At 38.0% G+C, this 15444-nt stretch overlaps 1 protein-coding gene across 2 annotated transcripts in view; it reads left to right on the forward strand.

The window, feature by feature from the left end:
• rtel1 (regulator of telomere elongation helicase 1) overlaps window positions 1–15282 on the forward strand; it is a 49988-nt gene extending 34706 nt beyond the window's left edge. For both annotated transcript variants that reach the window (XM_040153415.1, XM_040153416.1), the window contains exons 25-33: window positions 261–426; window positions 544–701; window positions 945–1040; window positions 2955–3165; window positions 6704–6841; window positions 7948–8073; window positions 13506–13694; window positions 13814–13936; window positions 14787–15282. In XM_040153415.1, the coding sequence (XP_040009349.1) occupies window positions 261–426; window positions 544–701; window positions 945–1040; window positions 2955–3165; window positions 6704–6841; window positions 7948–8073; window positions 13506–13694; window positions 13814–13936; window positions 14787–14863 (1284 nt within the window). In that variant the 3' untranslated portion in view covers window positions 14864–15282. The remainder of the gene's footprint in view (window positions 1–260; window positions 427–543; window positions 702–944; window positions 1041–2954; window positions 3166–6703; window positions 6842–7947; window positions 8074–13505; window positions 13695–13813; window positions 13937–14786) is intronic.
• The last annotated feature ends 162 nt before the right edge of the window (window positions 15283–15444 follow it).

Here is a 15444-nt window from a genome sequence, read left to right on the forward strand (position 1 = left end):
TCCTCCCTTAAATGCATATGCAATGTGAGAGAGACACCCTCAAATACTCACTAAACTGTGACTCCGACCCGCTGCACCTGTTTGAATAAATATAGCATATGTGTCTGTGGCAGAATGCGTCACATGTGCACCTGAAAAGCAATTACAAAAGCCTCCATAAATCTGACCTGACTGTATGTTGGCACTGCATTATGGAAGTTGATTCCAGTTTAATTTGTCAGTTTGTACTTACTGTTTGTGGTTGTGTTTGAATGTACCAGCGGCCTGTGGTAGAGAAGAAGACTGCTGCAGAGGGTTGTGGGATGATGTGTTCACCAGGCACTCAGTCTTCTAGCTTCACTTCCTGCTCATCCTCCCAAAGCTCCCACACCCAGAAGGCGAAGATGTTGGATGCCCACCTTCCAAGCCTGAAGAGGAGGAGGCTCAGTGAGTGCTAACATAAAAAGGGAGGCTATCCATGACTCCTTAAAATACTGAATCATTTCACAGACGAAAAGTTAGTCCTTCATGTTTTGTTACTTCTTGTCTGGTCTTTGTGATCAGATGAACACACTGGAGCCAATGGCATGGCCAGGATCTGTATTGAGTATGAGTGGGAGGTGCAGGAGAGTCTGAGGAGACCAGCCAACCTGTTGGATGCTCTGGAGCAAGGTGACCATCGCAGTGGAAAGGACATTGATGCTACTGTGGGAGAGGACAAGGTAGCTTGTTTTCTGTGAGACACCTTGGTCTGTCCTACAAGTCAAAAGTCTTTTTCTGACATTTACTGGTTTATATGCGTCAAGAGAGAGGCTTGGTGAGAAAATAAGACCTGTATAAAAGTGCCAGTTTCAATGTCAGTTGTATAGTACAGCTATTACTGATGTATGTTAAGCCAACTATTTGTGACTTTATTTCAAAGAGGACGATGTTTATATGTTTAATTTTGCATTTTTCCTTTGAAGGCAAACCGTTTGTCCACACTCTCTCTTCAATATGACAAGAGGATGGATGATGAATTGCGGGGAGGAAAGCGTAAAATCAAATTGGTCCAAGAGCAGGTACATGTTGCACTAAACAACACAAGGTTTTGTTGGTTAGATTTTCAGTTTTTTAGATTCTCTACAGCCCTAGAAGCAGAGACAATTGCCTCTCAGCAGCAGCTGCAGTCATAGTCTCCACTGGATCTGTTCAGCCACAATGCTGCTGAGCACATAGAGCCGAAAGCCCAATGCACAACCATTTAAGTCTAGTAAACTGGAAAATTGTGTGACAAGTGAAAATCATGGGTGAATTGCGTCTTTTTTAAACTAGGGTATAAAGATGATGACGTACATCTGTGTTTCCCACTGCCATCCCATGGTCTTGACAGCTATTAGGCAGCAATTTTCCATCAGGCCAATATTTCTCTCTTATATTAGACATCTTCAATTCTGAAAAAATTCATATATTTATTTCAAATATCCGCAGACATTTTGACTTTTGAAACGTAGTTATTAAATTAATAACAACTGGGTCAGTGATCTGACTCAACACATAACAGCTAGCCAATCATAGCTCCTTCTGCTGCTTACTGGGTTAGACATATTTCATATTTACCGTAGGTGGCACACTGTTTACCCACCTTTAAATGACAGAGAGCTATGTATCTTTTAATGAAAGTGCACCAGATGGAAACTCTAAATGTTAAAACAAGAAACAAATGAAGTGTGGGATGGAATATGGTAGGCAGACAAATTAATTTTATAATTCCATTTTAAGATTCAATCATTAATTCATAATGATTAATAATTGACACATTTAATAATCTTTTATCACTGCTCAGTGACATCCCAGGCCAGAGAAAAATGGAGAGTCAAAGAATCACAAGGCACCTATGCTAGAGGGCTCTCTGGAGATGGAGGTCCTTTCCCTTCCAGAATCCCCATAAGCAGAAATTACTGTGGTGGAGGACCATGTGGGTCCCGAGCTATATCCTGAGTAATGCCCGTAGCAAGAGTTCTCAGAACCAAAAATGTAATTAGAATAGACTCCCATCTCTGATAAGAGGGCGTTAACAATCTTTTTTTTTCTTTTTTCTTTTTTTTCAAAATAAATCTAATGGCGTAAAGAAGTCCAAAACGGCTGGCTCTGTCAGCATTGGCCTTACAAGGTTCAGGATGATTTAAAACAGTAGATGGCATGTTGAGCCATTTTCAGCCCTTGAAATGCCAATTTTTTATAACTTTGGTAAGAAATGTAAAAATCAACACCAGCCCTGATGTGTTTCATCACAGTACAGTCATATCATTTAGTTTACAGCTCAACAAACATGTTTAAGTGTGCTGTACCTCTTTGATACATTTAATTATATCATAGAATTTAATAATATATTATGTAAAGCAGATACATACTTTACAATCACGCAAATGATGATGACTTTATCACACAGCCAAACACAAGTAGAGGAGGTTGCACATAAACACAACAAACCAGCACAAGCTTTTCAGGCTTCCTTAACACACAATTAAAGTTAGGCCTGCAGAAAATGGCAAAGAATAACATCCATGAAAAGATGCAAACAGTAATAAAAGGCTCCTTCATTTTCTAGGATTCTGTGTCTGGAGAGTTAACCCAAACAACAATGCATGTTTTACAGTATACATATCAAATGAAGTCACAAAAAAACTCCATGATTGTATGTTGTTAAACCATGTGTAATTTTAGCTAAGCTGACTTGACATGACATCTGTTTCAGTTGAGTTATGAATATAATAATTTTATATAATAAATTTTAACCTGGCTTCAGTGTATTTAGGTTTTACAGGTGATTATCATATGCATGATATTTTCCATTTTATTCAATTTTTTTAGATATTTCTTTTCCAAATATGCTGTAGATACCTTTTTGATTGATTTTCTATTTCTGTCAAAAGTTTTTCCAATGTACATTGCTAATTTAAGCGGTGTATTTTTTTTTTCCATCGTTGTTGAAGAAAATTAGCATGTCGGAGGATGTGTCTGAAGAAGGTAAAGCCAGCAGGGCTAAGACGTTCCTGGCAGAGATGAAGAAGTCACTGAGCCAGGTCAACTTTGACCGCATCGTACAGGCTCTGCAGACCTACAAGAAGACTGACAACCTGGATGTCCTGCTTACTGAGACAGCTGTCTTAACTGAGGACACTAATACTCACAGTCTCCTCCGCGGTAAGTCTTGTGCTGTAATGACCAGTAAGGCATCTTATGAATCCCACACATTTACACTGCGATTTATAAGCACCTCGTTCAACAGGAGGAACTGTAATACATTAAATCCTCTGACTTTTAATCTAACTCCATCATCAGGTCAAAATGTTAATTTTGTCCAATACTTTGACCAAATACCTGCAAAACTAGTGACGTTCCCATTAGCCTCAGCTTTATTTAGTGTTAAGTGCTGTTTTTAAAGGGATTTGAGAGTTCCTGCTCACACACTCAGTTCATCTAGGTTAACAAATAGATGCAGACAGAAACTAAACCAAAACACTTAAGGGATGAGGGTCATCATTCACTCTTCATCATAGTCTCAACTAAGGAGTTCTTCAGCAGCATGCCACTCATGTGTTTGTATCTCTGCTCACACTTCCCAGCCCTCAGACCAGTTCATCTTTTGTAAGAGCCACCTTCTTGAGGCTGGCAACCAATCAAAACACAAATGACAACCTGTGACTATGACATCAGTCAAATTACACACACAATTAATGACATCTTTTCTTCAGTACACGTTACCTATGATTATGGTAAAGATATGAATCATGGCCTCCATCCAGTTACATTCCAGATTACCTGCAGAAAAGCCATCCTATTGCACTCCTATAACAGCCTACATGTCAAGTTTCAGGCTTCACCTACAAGACTCTCGTTTTAATGCCTTTGTTCATCAACTGTGCTTCTAAAACATCAGAATTTCACACAGTTGGAGAAATAAAGTGTGCATTCTGGTCATATTTTAGTAATAAAATAAAATCCTTGTTGTTGTTGTTATTATTATAACCTTTATTTAAACAGGGAGGGTCATTGAGAGCAAGCTCTCTTTTACAAGGACGCCCTGATTACAGTGCATACAAAACAATATAGAACATATAAAACAATAAAAGTGCACAAAAGTTATAGTGTAAATCAACAAATTATTCAACAAACGGGGAAAAGGACATCAACATAAGGGACAACATAAAGTCAAAGAAAACGCATGCATTCACAGTGCTCAGTCAAAACAGATTTAAATTGATTAAAAGGGGTTAGCTTGTCTAGTTCAATTCAATGCAGAGATATCAGAAGCATCAGTTAACCAATTTACATTCATATCACGCAGGATAAGAAGTTCTGAATTATCTTAGTTGGATATCAAATCAAATTAATCATCTATCGCACCCGCAAGTGCAGAGGGTGAGCAATAAAACCTAATAAAAAGTACTTTGTATTTTTTTACCTCAGACAAACAGTTACAGCCAAGATTTCAAAACATTTCAGCTTAGATATAGAGGTAACAACAGAGACAGAAACCACTTTTCACAAAAATGGCAAAACCTCCAGCCTTACTGGGACAATCGCGTCAAAAAATACTATGATTATCAAGACAAAAATAATCATTTTTAACTTAGTTCGACAAAAATTTTTCAGAAAATACAAAAAAGTCAGGGTCAGTTTGTTGTGTCCAGACTTTTATATAGTCCATTTTTGATACTATACTATGCACACGTAAGCCCTTTTCATCCTAGAGGCTTTGCATTCTAAAATCAGCATTTTGAGTCTCCTCTGTGTCTGAGTCTTGACCTCCGATGGTGCAATTGCTAAGCGGAGAGCATAGTAGCGGGTTATGTTTTGAATCCGGGTTCATGACCCTGTTAGCTACTTCTTTCTGTGGCAAGCAAACAGTTCAAATCATGATCAAGTTATTTAAATCCACAGTCCTGTGTTTAGTCCTTTGATAGTTAAGCTGGTTATTGCTCATTATTACCAGAATATTAAAACCAAGAGTGTCATAAAAATCGTCTGGACTCAAGTTGAATGGACTTTAAGCCAAGTTCCATGTTGTGAAGCTGATGAGTGTGACTAAACTTGATGTCACTAAGTTGGGGTGAAGGAAGAGTTCCAGACATGACATATACGATCTCTAGAGCCAGGAAAGTGTCAATAAGAGATATAAAATCATTCTCAAGCCCCTCGGACTGCTGGAATTTAATATAATTAAAAGCAACATGTACCACTAGTGTTCTTATCATCGGGTGTTGCTTAATGAGCGATGGAATTTTGGTAGTGACATCTTGCACTTGTGCACCCAGATAACAGTACGTGGCTGCTGTAGGATTTCTAACATCCCTGTCCATCAATGAACCCAGAATTAGCCCCGTAGTAAGCAATGATGACTGGGAATGCTTATCTCGATGTCCGTGGCCAGGGACTGGTTCACTAGCAGCAGCAAACATGGGTGCGTGCTGGTTCCAAGCCCAGTAGTCCTGCTGCTGCTTCGGTGGCCAGTTTTTGCTGGTAGTCTGAGGGCTGCTGGATAGGGACATCCTAGATGGTGGAAGAGCACAAGGTGAGGCGGTGAAGCACTTATAGATAAGCAGAGCCTCGGATCTGGTCCTTGGACTGGGCGCGTGGTGTGGGAGTCAGGGCGACCCTCAATGGTGTAGTCAGGCTCTGAAGGTTTTGATGGTCATGATTGGCTGCTGAGAGGTCTGTCAGCTGAAGACCCAAATACAGTGGATGGCAGTACACGAGGTTGTACCAGAGTCTGGTTCAAAAGTAATTTAGCCAATTTCACTAACATTCAGCAGTGGAGCAGTGACAGCATCTGAGCAGCCAACAGAAATTAGTTGCACTGCCTTCTATTTTCATCACTGCAAACTCTGTTTGCATTAGTTAGTTTGTTGGTTTGATCATTTTGAGACAAAACTCGGCCTGCCATGCTGTTATCCTGCGTTGCTATGTGTATTATTACACAGCTAAAAATAAGGTGCAGGGATTTGACTGACAGAGGTTTGACTCAGAGGTTTCTTGACTGATAATTAAAATGATCAACATTTAGGAGGAAGGCCTAGTATGCAGTGTATTTAATGGGAGGTGACAGGGTTCAACACAATATACAAAGGGTGGGAGGGGTTTGAGGTCTCTAAAGAAGCCCAACATTCATTCATTCATTCATTTATTTATTGATTTATTTATTTAGCTGTTGGGCCTTCTAACAAGTTAATCCAGCCATGCTGATCAGCAATTCACAGTATTGATACTGTAGTTGATCAAGGTTTTTTATACTTTGGTATTGGCTATATAAAGTCTTATTCACTTTCAGTCCTTTGTTTGTTCCCTCTGGATAAACAGAAATGGCCCTGCACACTGTTAAAACACACAGTTCTTTGAGCTAGAACAGCTACCAAACCAAGGAGTGTACAAAGTGTGCGTCAGAGTGATGTAAGCAGAGCCACCTTGAGTTTCTAAGAGGTCATTATTATTTTAACAATTTATACATTCAATTTTCAGTACAGTTTGAAGTCAATTCAGTTTACTGTCTGTTTCAAATGTTGTAAGTTTGATAAACCCATTTTGTTTATCATGATACACAAATAGTCAAGATATAAATCTGAGCAAAATAATAGTGATATGTACAATATGGTGTATTTGTTTTTGCCTGAGTCTAGACAGGGCATGTTTGTATTTTCAAGTTTGTCACTAGTTGATTCTAAGTGCAGCCACTGTGTCACAGGCTTCTACCAGTTTGTTCGCCCACATCACAAAAAGAGGTTTGATAAGAAATGCCAGGAGATCACTGGGCAGGGCTGTGGCTACAAACCGGATCACTCACTGTCTAAGGATAAGAAGAAAGAACTGATGCTGCAGAATGGTATGAAACATTCATCGTAACTTTTTTGAAAAATCATTGGATTATTTTTTTCAATTCATGTATTGATAATTTGCTCTATAACATTTCAGAAATTTTTGAAAGATGACAATTACTCCGTCAAGTCCATGGTGACAGATCATCAGATTGTCTGTTTTGTGCGATCATGAGTCCAAACCCAAAAGATATTCAGTTTATAATGATAATATTCTGTTTACAATGATAAAACAGTTAAAACATTGGAGAGATTGGAACCAAAGACTGTTTGGCATTTTTGCTTTTAAAACACAATTGATTGATTACCAAAACAGGTGGTGATTTGTTTTCTGCACAAATTGACACTAAAAAATGTTGAAAATGATGAAAATGTTATATGACAAATCGGGGCTAGAATGGTCTTACGTTATCAGTTAAATTGAAACTGTAAAGCAGCCTTAAAGCAAGATATGTAACTTTGAAGGAAGAAATGGAACATAAAGCAATAAAATATACCTTTGTTCAGTTCAGCACAGGTTTTCCCGCCACAGCCTTACTTGGTCTGGTATAACCAGTTATTTATGGTTGTTAAGTTAGGTAACTTCAGATAGATGTTTTGCTGTGCAACTTACAGTACTGAGTCAGTCTAATGACTTTCTCTTCTCTACTCACTCGCTTACAATGTTTTAGCCTTTAAGTTGAATCCAAATATTACCACAACCATAAAAAAGATATTTAGTTGTGCCGAAATATTGATTATTCTTGATTATTATTTTTTAATTCAATATTACATTTCAATATTTCTCCGAGCCCTAGTTTCTGCGTGCATTATAAATAAGGAATGTTCAGTCTTTTTTTTCTGGTCACTAGTTTTGGGACAGTTTTCCAACATGACAAAGAGGATTCAGTTTAAGAGGGCAGAGACTGGCCTTACTCTTTCTTTCTTCTTGATATTTGTGTTTTTGAGCCATTCTTAATCATTAAAATCAGAACAGATCTGTGTCTTTGCATTGATTTTTGATTTTTTTTTTCTTCTTCTTCTTCGAACGAACATGGCAAAAGATGGAGGGCAGTACAGTAGGAAAGGAAAGCAAAATCTGTAACTTTTATGTTTTGTTTTCTTAAAACTACAGCCAGACAGCCTGCTGTTGGTCTAACCCCCTCCAGTGGGACATCTACCTGCACTCAGCTCAATACACAGCAGCTCAACAAAGGAGGACACCACCTCAACCAGCAAGGATTAAGAAAACCTCAGACTGGTAGGATATTACATCCTTGTACCTGATGCAGCGTACACTTAAATTATTATTTAATCTCTGTATTCTCCAGAAGAGAATAACCACAGTATACATGACATTAAAAAGATTCAGTAATAAATAAATGAAATATCAAATCTGTGGTGAGTATTAAAGCTTAAAAATAAATTATTTTCACCATTAAGTTCTACATTGCAAGAGGTGCAATATGCTGATTAATAAAGCTGGTCTTTCCTGCTTCTTGTATGACTATACTTTCTTGGTACTATAATGAAGTCCGTTCCTGGACTGTAGTGTTTTCGAACTCACCCTTCAGCAGAAAACCAAAAAGCAAATGTAGAACTATGCCACACTCCTCTGTGTATGTTGTGTGCCTAGGGATTTGATTTAATCTATATCCGATTCCAAATCTGCATATCGAATCTGAATCTTTTTGAATTCCATATACAGTCTTTTTAGGTAGTTTCTTAAAACATATCTTAGTTTAAAAATCTTTATTTCACTGAGATTCTACTGTGCTGCAAGGGTCAACCCTTCAGACTAACTATTTGATCTTGCAGCGCTTGCACCTGCTAAACTCAAAATTCTGGTCGCATAAGCAGACTTTGGTAGTGCAACCAAAAGTTCTTCTCTTATAAATATACAATTGGGTCCATAAGTATTTGGACATTGACATGATTTTTGTAAGTTTGCCTCTGTACACCACCACGTTGGATTTGAAAGGAACGAATCAAGATGTGATTGAAGTGCAGACTTTCAGCTTTAATTCAAGGGGTTTAACAAAAATATCACATTAGCCGTTTAGGAATTACAGCCATTTTTATACGTAGTCCCTCATTCTTAGAAACCCAAACGTAATAGGACAAACCAACATATTTACAAATATAAGGATTATTTTTAATACTTGGATGAATATGCTTTGCAGTCAATGACTGCCTGAAGTCTGGAACCCATGGACATCACCAAATGCTGAGTTTCCTCCTTTGAGATGCTTTGCCAGACCTTTACTGCAGCCACCTTTAGTTGCTTCAGTTTCTTGTCTGTGGGACTTTCTTCCCTCAGTTTTGTCTTCAGGAAGTGAAAAGCATGCTCACTTGGGTTGAGGTCAGGTGACTGAGTTGGCCTTTGAAGAATATTCCATTTCTGTGCCTTGAGGAGCTCTTGGGTTGCTTTTGCAGTATGTTTTGGTTCATTATCCATCTGTAATGTGAAGCACCGCCCTATCAGTTTTGCAGCATTTGGCTGAATCTTAGCAGATAGTATAGCCCTATCCACTTCAGAATTCATTCTGCTATTTCTATCTATTCTACTATCCTCCACTTTAGTTGTCTGTGGTCTTCCAGGCCTTTTGGTGTTGCTGAGCTCACCAGTGCATTCCCTCTTTTGAGGAATGTACCAGATTGTTAATTTGGCCCCTTCTAAAGATTCTTCCATCTGTCTGATAGGTTTGTTTAGTTTTTTCAGCCTAATGATGGCCGCCTTCATCTGCATCAACACCTCTTTGGAGCGCGTATTAAGAGTTCCCATGAACAACTACCAAATGCAAATTCAACACTTGGAATCAACTCCGGACCTTTTAATCTGCTTAGTTTGTCATGAAATAACGAGGGAACAGGCCACAGCTGACCATGAAACTGTTGAAACTGTCAGTCAGTTGTCCAATTACTTTTGAGCCTCTGAAAATGAGTGACTATGTATAAAAATGGCTGGAATTCCAAATTAGTTAATGTGATACTTTTGTTAAACCCCTTGAATTAAAGCTGAAAGTCTACACTTCAATCACATCTTGATGGCTTTTTTTTTTTTTTCCCAAATCCATTGCGGTAGTGTACAGAGGAAAAATTATGAAAATTGTGTTACTGTCCAAATACTTATTGACCCAACTGTATAATGAGGGAAAATCACACCAAAAAAGATGTTTGAACTGACAAATTATATTGTCAAAGTATTGAGGTTAAAAAAAAAATCTGTCAACTTGCTGTTTTAATGTCTATGTTTACTCTATTCATTTGTAAAATATGATTCCTCACAGTGAAAATTTATATATTTCCTAACAACTCTCTAGATTGGAATGAAATGAAAATTTACTAGATATGCTTCCTCAGTCATTAGGAAAGTGAACTTTGACCCAAGCTTTGCCGACCTTTATGGACACAGCCTATCACTGTTCACAACTGTTCGAATGGGCGGAAAACTATTTAGCCTGAATGTGTTTCTGAATTTCCAGAACTGTACAATAACAAATTAGCATCATATCAAGACCAGACAAAAAAGATGTCTGTTCACTTAATGAAATATCAGTGTATCAAACACTGAAAACATAGTGATCTACTGCTCGTGACATTTACATTGTAGGTATGGTGACACTGTTAAGTACAGTGCCACTGGCAGTTTTGGAATGGTAAGTACTGCGCCGACCAATGCAGAATATGCACCACAGGACTGTAACGTGAACGTGCCATTAATTGGCCATTACTTTTAATATTTGGCCAAACACTCATCTTTCTCCAGTTATCAAAAATAGCACAAGTTCTGACTTTTACATTAATGACAGTAGGTAACTATTTAAGCAGGGACTTATCATTCTTCTCTTTGTTGTTGGACCCTCCCACAAATTCACACACATTTGTAGTTGTTTACTTTGGTGAAGTGTATCCACACTCTGGAGCAGTCCATCACTTTCAGTCAGTCATTATTGTTAACTGTGTCGCTGAACTAGCACAGGTTTGTATACATCAACAGCTGTTTTTCTTCACAGTTGCCTGTAGTGCCAGAAAGAGGCTAAAGAGAGAACCTTAATAGTAAATAAAAGATTCAATAAGGGATTTGTTGGCCGCAGAAATTAATGAATCTGGGTTTTTTCCCAACTGGAAACTCGATCCAAAATGTAACTGGCTGTCAAAACCCATCCCTTTGTGTGCCTGCAGCTTCTGCTCTGTAAAAGTCGTGTTTGAAGCAATGAGGCATCTATAGAAAGATTTTACTGTGGAGCAGCTACTGGTAAGACTAGATAAATCTATGTTTATGGGTTGAAAAAGAGACCACAGACTGACCTAGCCAGTCCAAATCAAAACTTTACAGTGCCAGTTTAAGCTTTTTATCGTATAAATTCTAAAGGATGTGTGACAAAATAATCTTAAATCAGTCCGCAGTTAGTCTTCATCAGGGAATGGCGGTAACTCAGGTCTCAGCTAGTGTCATTAGTATGGAATCTCAGTGACATAAGGGAGATGGTAACCCCTGTCTCTGATTGATAACCTTTGACCTCTTCCCAGTGGATGCTGTGTTTATTGGTCTGGTGTTTGTGGACAGCTGATGCTGTGTGTTTCTGGTGTACATTTAGTCACTAGTCGAGTCTTTGCGGTTTCACCGAAGTAGTGTTCTCAACAGCTGTCACATGTGATGTCATGATATGTCATACATCACTCCGGTCTTCCAGTCAAGGGGGTCAGAAATATTAAGTTGTTGAATGGTTTGTGTTAAGAGTGGAAATTATGACTAGTAAAAGTAAAAAATTCAAGATATCTTCAATATAGTAATGACTAATTGTAATTTCAATTGAAGATACAGTATCTATAATTCAGCACATTTAAAAATACTTTAATTATCTTTGTTGACATTTCAGACTAAGAGTTCAGATTTTGGATAGGCAAAATTGAATTGTAGATAGCTCTAATTAGAATTTCCGTACAAGTCAGTGCTTAATTCTTACTAACCACAATGTTGTTAGAGGTATTTCAAAATTGAATTTTGACAAGTTAAAATGTAATTAGAGATAACTTAAATTAAAGTGTGATAAGTAATTGCACTGTGGATATCTGTAATGTGAATCCCACCAGTCCAACAAATGAAAAACTGGCATGATGATTTCTGTGGTGTCATAGATATTTTAAAAGGATTTCTGACTAGTCAAAATCTGTTTGGAAATGTCTGGAGTCATTGTTCTTACTAGCCAGAATGCAATTTCACATATCTTGAAGTGTAGTAATAGTCAAATTCTAATTATGACTTGTCAAAATGCATTTTTAGATGTTTAAAATTTCATTAATTAAACATTAAACTTTTAAATGGCTTGCTATAGTACTCTGTGTAGGAGGCTCCTTATGCTCCTGCAAGGGTGCAGTTTTACTAATGGAAAATAAAATGTGTTGTTATGTATAGACCATGAATGTATTAAGTGAGTTGGATACAGTGCCACCACTCAGCCATGCTACCAAAGGTCATGAGTATCATAAGCAAACATGTTAATAATTTGACCACTGCTTGGCTTTCAGCTTATTTTTTGCTTCTTTGTGTAATTTTGTTTTCTTTTTTTGAGTGAGGTGGCTGGAAAGATAGTGTTTGATACACTGGATGTAAATACCTTGAAAAATCTTAAAGCAAAAGTATGTAACTCTTCTGTAACATTTTTTAGTTGAAACATGCTCCAAAACATATCTTAATGTGGAGATGTGCTGTCAAAGGCTTCTGTGGCCCAGACTCTTTGAACAGCCTGGCAGCAGTGCAGATATTCCCTTCTAAACTTGAATGAGCCTCGCCCCTGTAACCAATCAGAAGACAAAAGTTTGGCCTGGGACTTGTGTTGCATGTCATACCCATGAATGTATTTAGAGAGCTGGATTACAGCACCAACCAGCCTTGCTGCCAATTTGCCACAGTGGCCACTCATGATATTGCAACGAAAAAATCCCCTACAGCTCAAAAAGCCTTTTCCCCATAGACCCCCATTATAAAAGAGATGTCTGTAAAACTGTTGACAGGACTCCTTCAACTGCAAACAATTTTCAACCCATGGAGGTTTTATATTTGTAAACCTTTCCTGCAGCATAGAAAAGTAGGTTTTATTTTCCTGACGTCATCACAATGTAAAGTCTATGGGCTGAGCGGGAATGCGTGGGCAGAGCCAGCAGGGGGAAACACTCATGCACATGTACAGTGGGCTGCACAACACGGAAGCAAACCTGGAAGCTAATCATGTACCATGGGTTTCCTATCCGCTTCTTCACTATGGACTGTCCAATAAAGGCAAACAATGCAAAAGTCTTTAAGGAAAAAGAAAAAATAAACTTTCATCCTCATGTTCCAAATGAGTATACTGATCACACAAAAAGGCTGTTTGAAAGATTCATAGCGGCATTTAGTTTGTGTTGACCTTTGGAGAACAGACAACAGATACAGACTGCTGGCTAGCTGTTCCCTTCATGCAGGCATGATAGACACAGCCAACAAATGTGTCACACTTGCCATATTGTCTGCATATTATGCAGGATTAATAAGTCTATAAAAAATTTTATGAACTAGTGAATTTGGCCATATTTTGGATGAAGAATAAATTTTAGTTGGAAGCATACCAATACAAAGTGTATTAAATGTGTTGAACGAATGGGTCATTAAGCATGTAATAAGCTCCGGTACTGTCCTCCTATGTTAATCAGGTTCTGCTCCAAAGAATGAGGTCCACGCTGCTTTTCTGGCTGATGTGAAAAAAGCTCTTGGAACAGAAAAATCAGCTCAACTCTTTCAGACCATTCACAGCTACAAGAGGACAGACAACTATGAAAACCTGGTGACCACAGTGGTGAGCTTATTTACAGAGAGAGATAAGGACTTCAACCTCCTTGTCAGTAAGTTTTTTCAAACCCCGTCATATATTTACATTCATGTAAATTTTTGAGGTTTCAACAAGAATTTCTTGTCATTGGTTCTTGCTATTCACTCTATCTTTCATATTTCTTTTCTTAAGGATTTGGCATGTTTCTTCGTCCTCACCATAAGAAGCAGTACAAAGAGATGTTGGATGCTTTAATAGGTCAGTCAGCATCTGCTGCTTATGTTCCTGTTGTGAGTGAAGACCAGCAAAGCAAAGGTGAAGGACAACCCAGTGTATCATAGTATAACATAGACAGGTGTTTTTTTTATTTCCTATACTTTTGTATCTTCCTGTAGTGTTGGAGAAGAGCTCAGTGGTCTACTGATACCTGTAACCAACCTTTTGGCAGACTAGATAGTAGATGTAAGTGGTTGATAGTTATAGGTAGTTGCACAGTACCACAGTGCTGTACTAGCCTTCCAATCTGAAGTTAAAATGGCTAAAGGAATACCCTACCAAGATTTAGATGTGAAGATCAGTCAGTACTTTTGGCAGAGGCTACCAATTTCCCCCGTTTCCAGTCCTTATTCTTAGCTAAACACACCAGTTAGATAACACTGTTTTGAACCCACCAAGAACAATGATGACAAAGTTCTTGCAAACCAGAAGCTCTTATGGAAAGGTGCATTGGATCAAAAAACTCTTGACTGTGAAGAAACCAATGAATTCTGTACATTGTAGGTGACTTGTATTCACTTTCTTAACAAAGTTTCGGGAGATCTGAGGTCTGTGTTTTCTGGGATTGAGTCAAAATAAACTAAACTGTGTGTGTTCATGGTACTGAAGAAACATGTCCCTCAGTGCAACAGTAAGGCTCATTGATGTGTTTTTAATAGTTTTTGGACAACAACCTGCATTAAACCTGCATTACTGCCGGCCACTGTCTTTTTTTACACTGTTACTTGGAGGCAAAGGTTGGACATTTTCAATGTTGTGAACACATTGCAGATATTTCATTGTTTTCTTACAGGTTTCATTTCACAAATACTCAACACAATAGTGTTATTATTTACAGAACAAAATTGTCTATCATATGAAGCCTTACTCCCTTTTTATGTTTTTTCAGCTTCATCATCACCTCCTTTGAGGACACAGCGCAAGATTTCCAGTTTTTTTCAAGCAGCCAAAGAAAGTATAATCTGAGATACTGCTGACAAAACCATAAACTAGCCAAGCTCTGTTCTGTGTCAGTAATCTGACTGTGTAGGTATCTGAAAACTGAAGCTGGATTTGTTGTGGTTGGGAAGTACTCTAGCAGACTGAATTGAGGAACCAGAATTACTGTTGTACTCAAAAGTTTCTCAAAGCCAATTACAGTGATATCTGTAACTCCACATAACACTCAATACTCTACAACAGTACCCAAAACATGATCCTGTGTTTTTCTCTATCTACTCAACATTGAAGTAGAGTAGATCACTAATTTAAGATGCATTTTGGGACAAGGACTGTAATGAGATTGTAATGTAACTGCAGGTAAAGCACAGTGCCTGCTCTCTCTTACATCAATGTCATGAAAAGTCAATGTAATGAGAAATAAAACATGTTTTTTTTTAAATTCTTAAAATCTACCCATGGCTCAAGTTTCTTCTGTAACTCCCGAAGCTGCTCAGTGTCTAATGTAGCATGTTCATTTGTAGATGAAGGGCATCTTCTATTGTCTCAGATCATACTTTACCTGCTTCACTTTTCACCTGACAAATTGCTATTTGTACATCTCGCCT

The sequence above is a fragment of the Xiphias gladius genome, chromosome 18 (genome assembly GCF_016859285.1).
Source record: "Xiphias gladius isolate SHS-SW01 ecotype Sanya breed wild chromosome 18, ASM1685928v1, whole genome shotgun sequence".
Taxonomy (NCBI): domain Eukaryota; kingdom Metazoa; phylum Chordata; class Actinopteri; order Istiophoriformes; family Xiphiidae; genus Xiphias; species Xiphias gladius.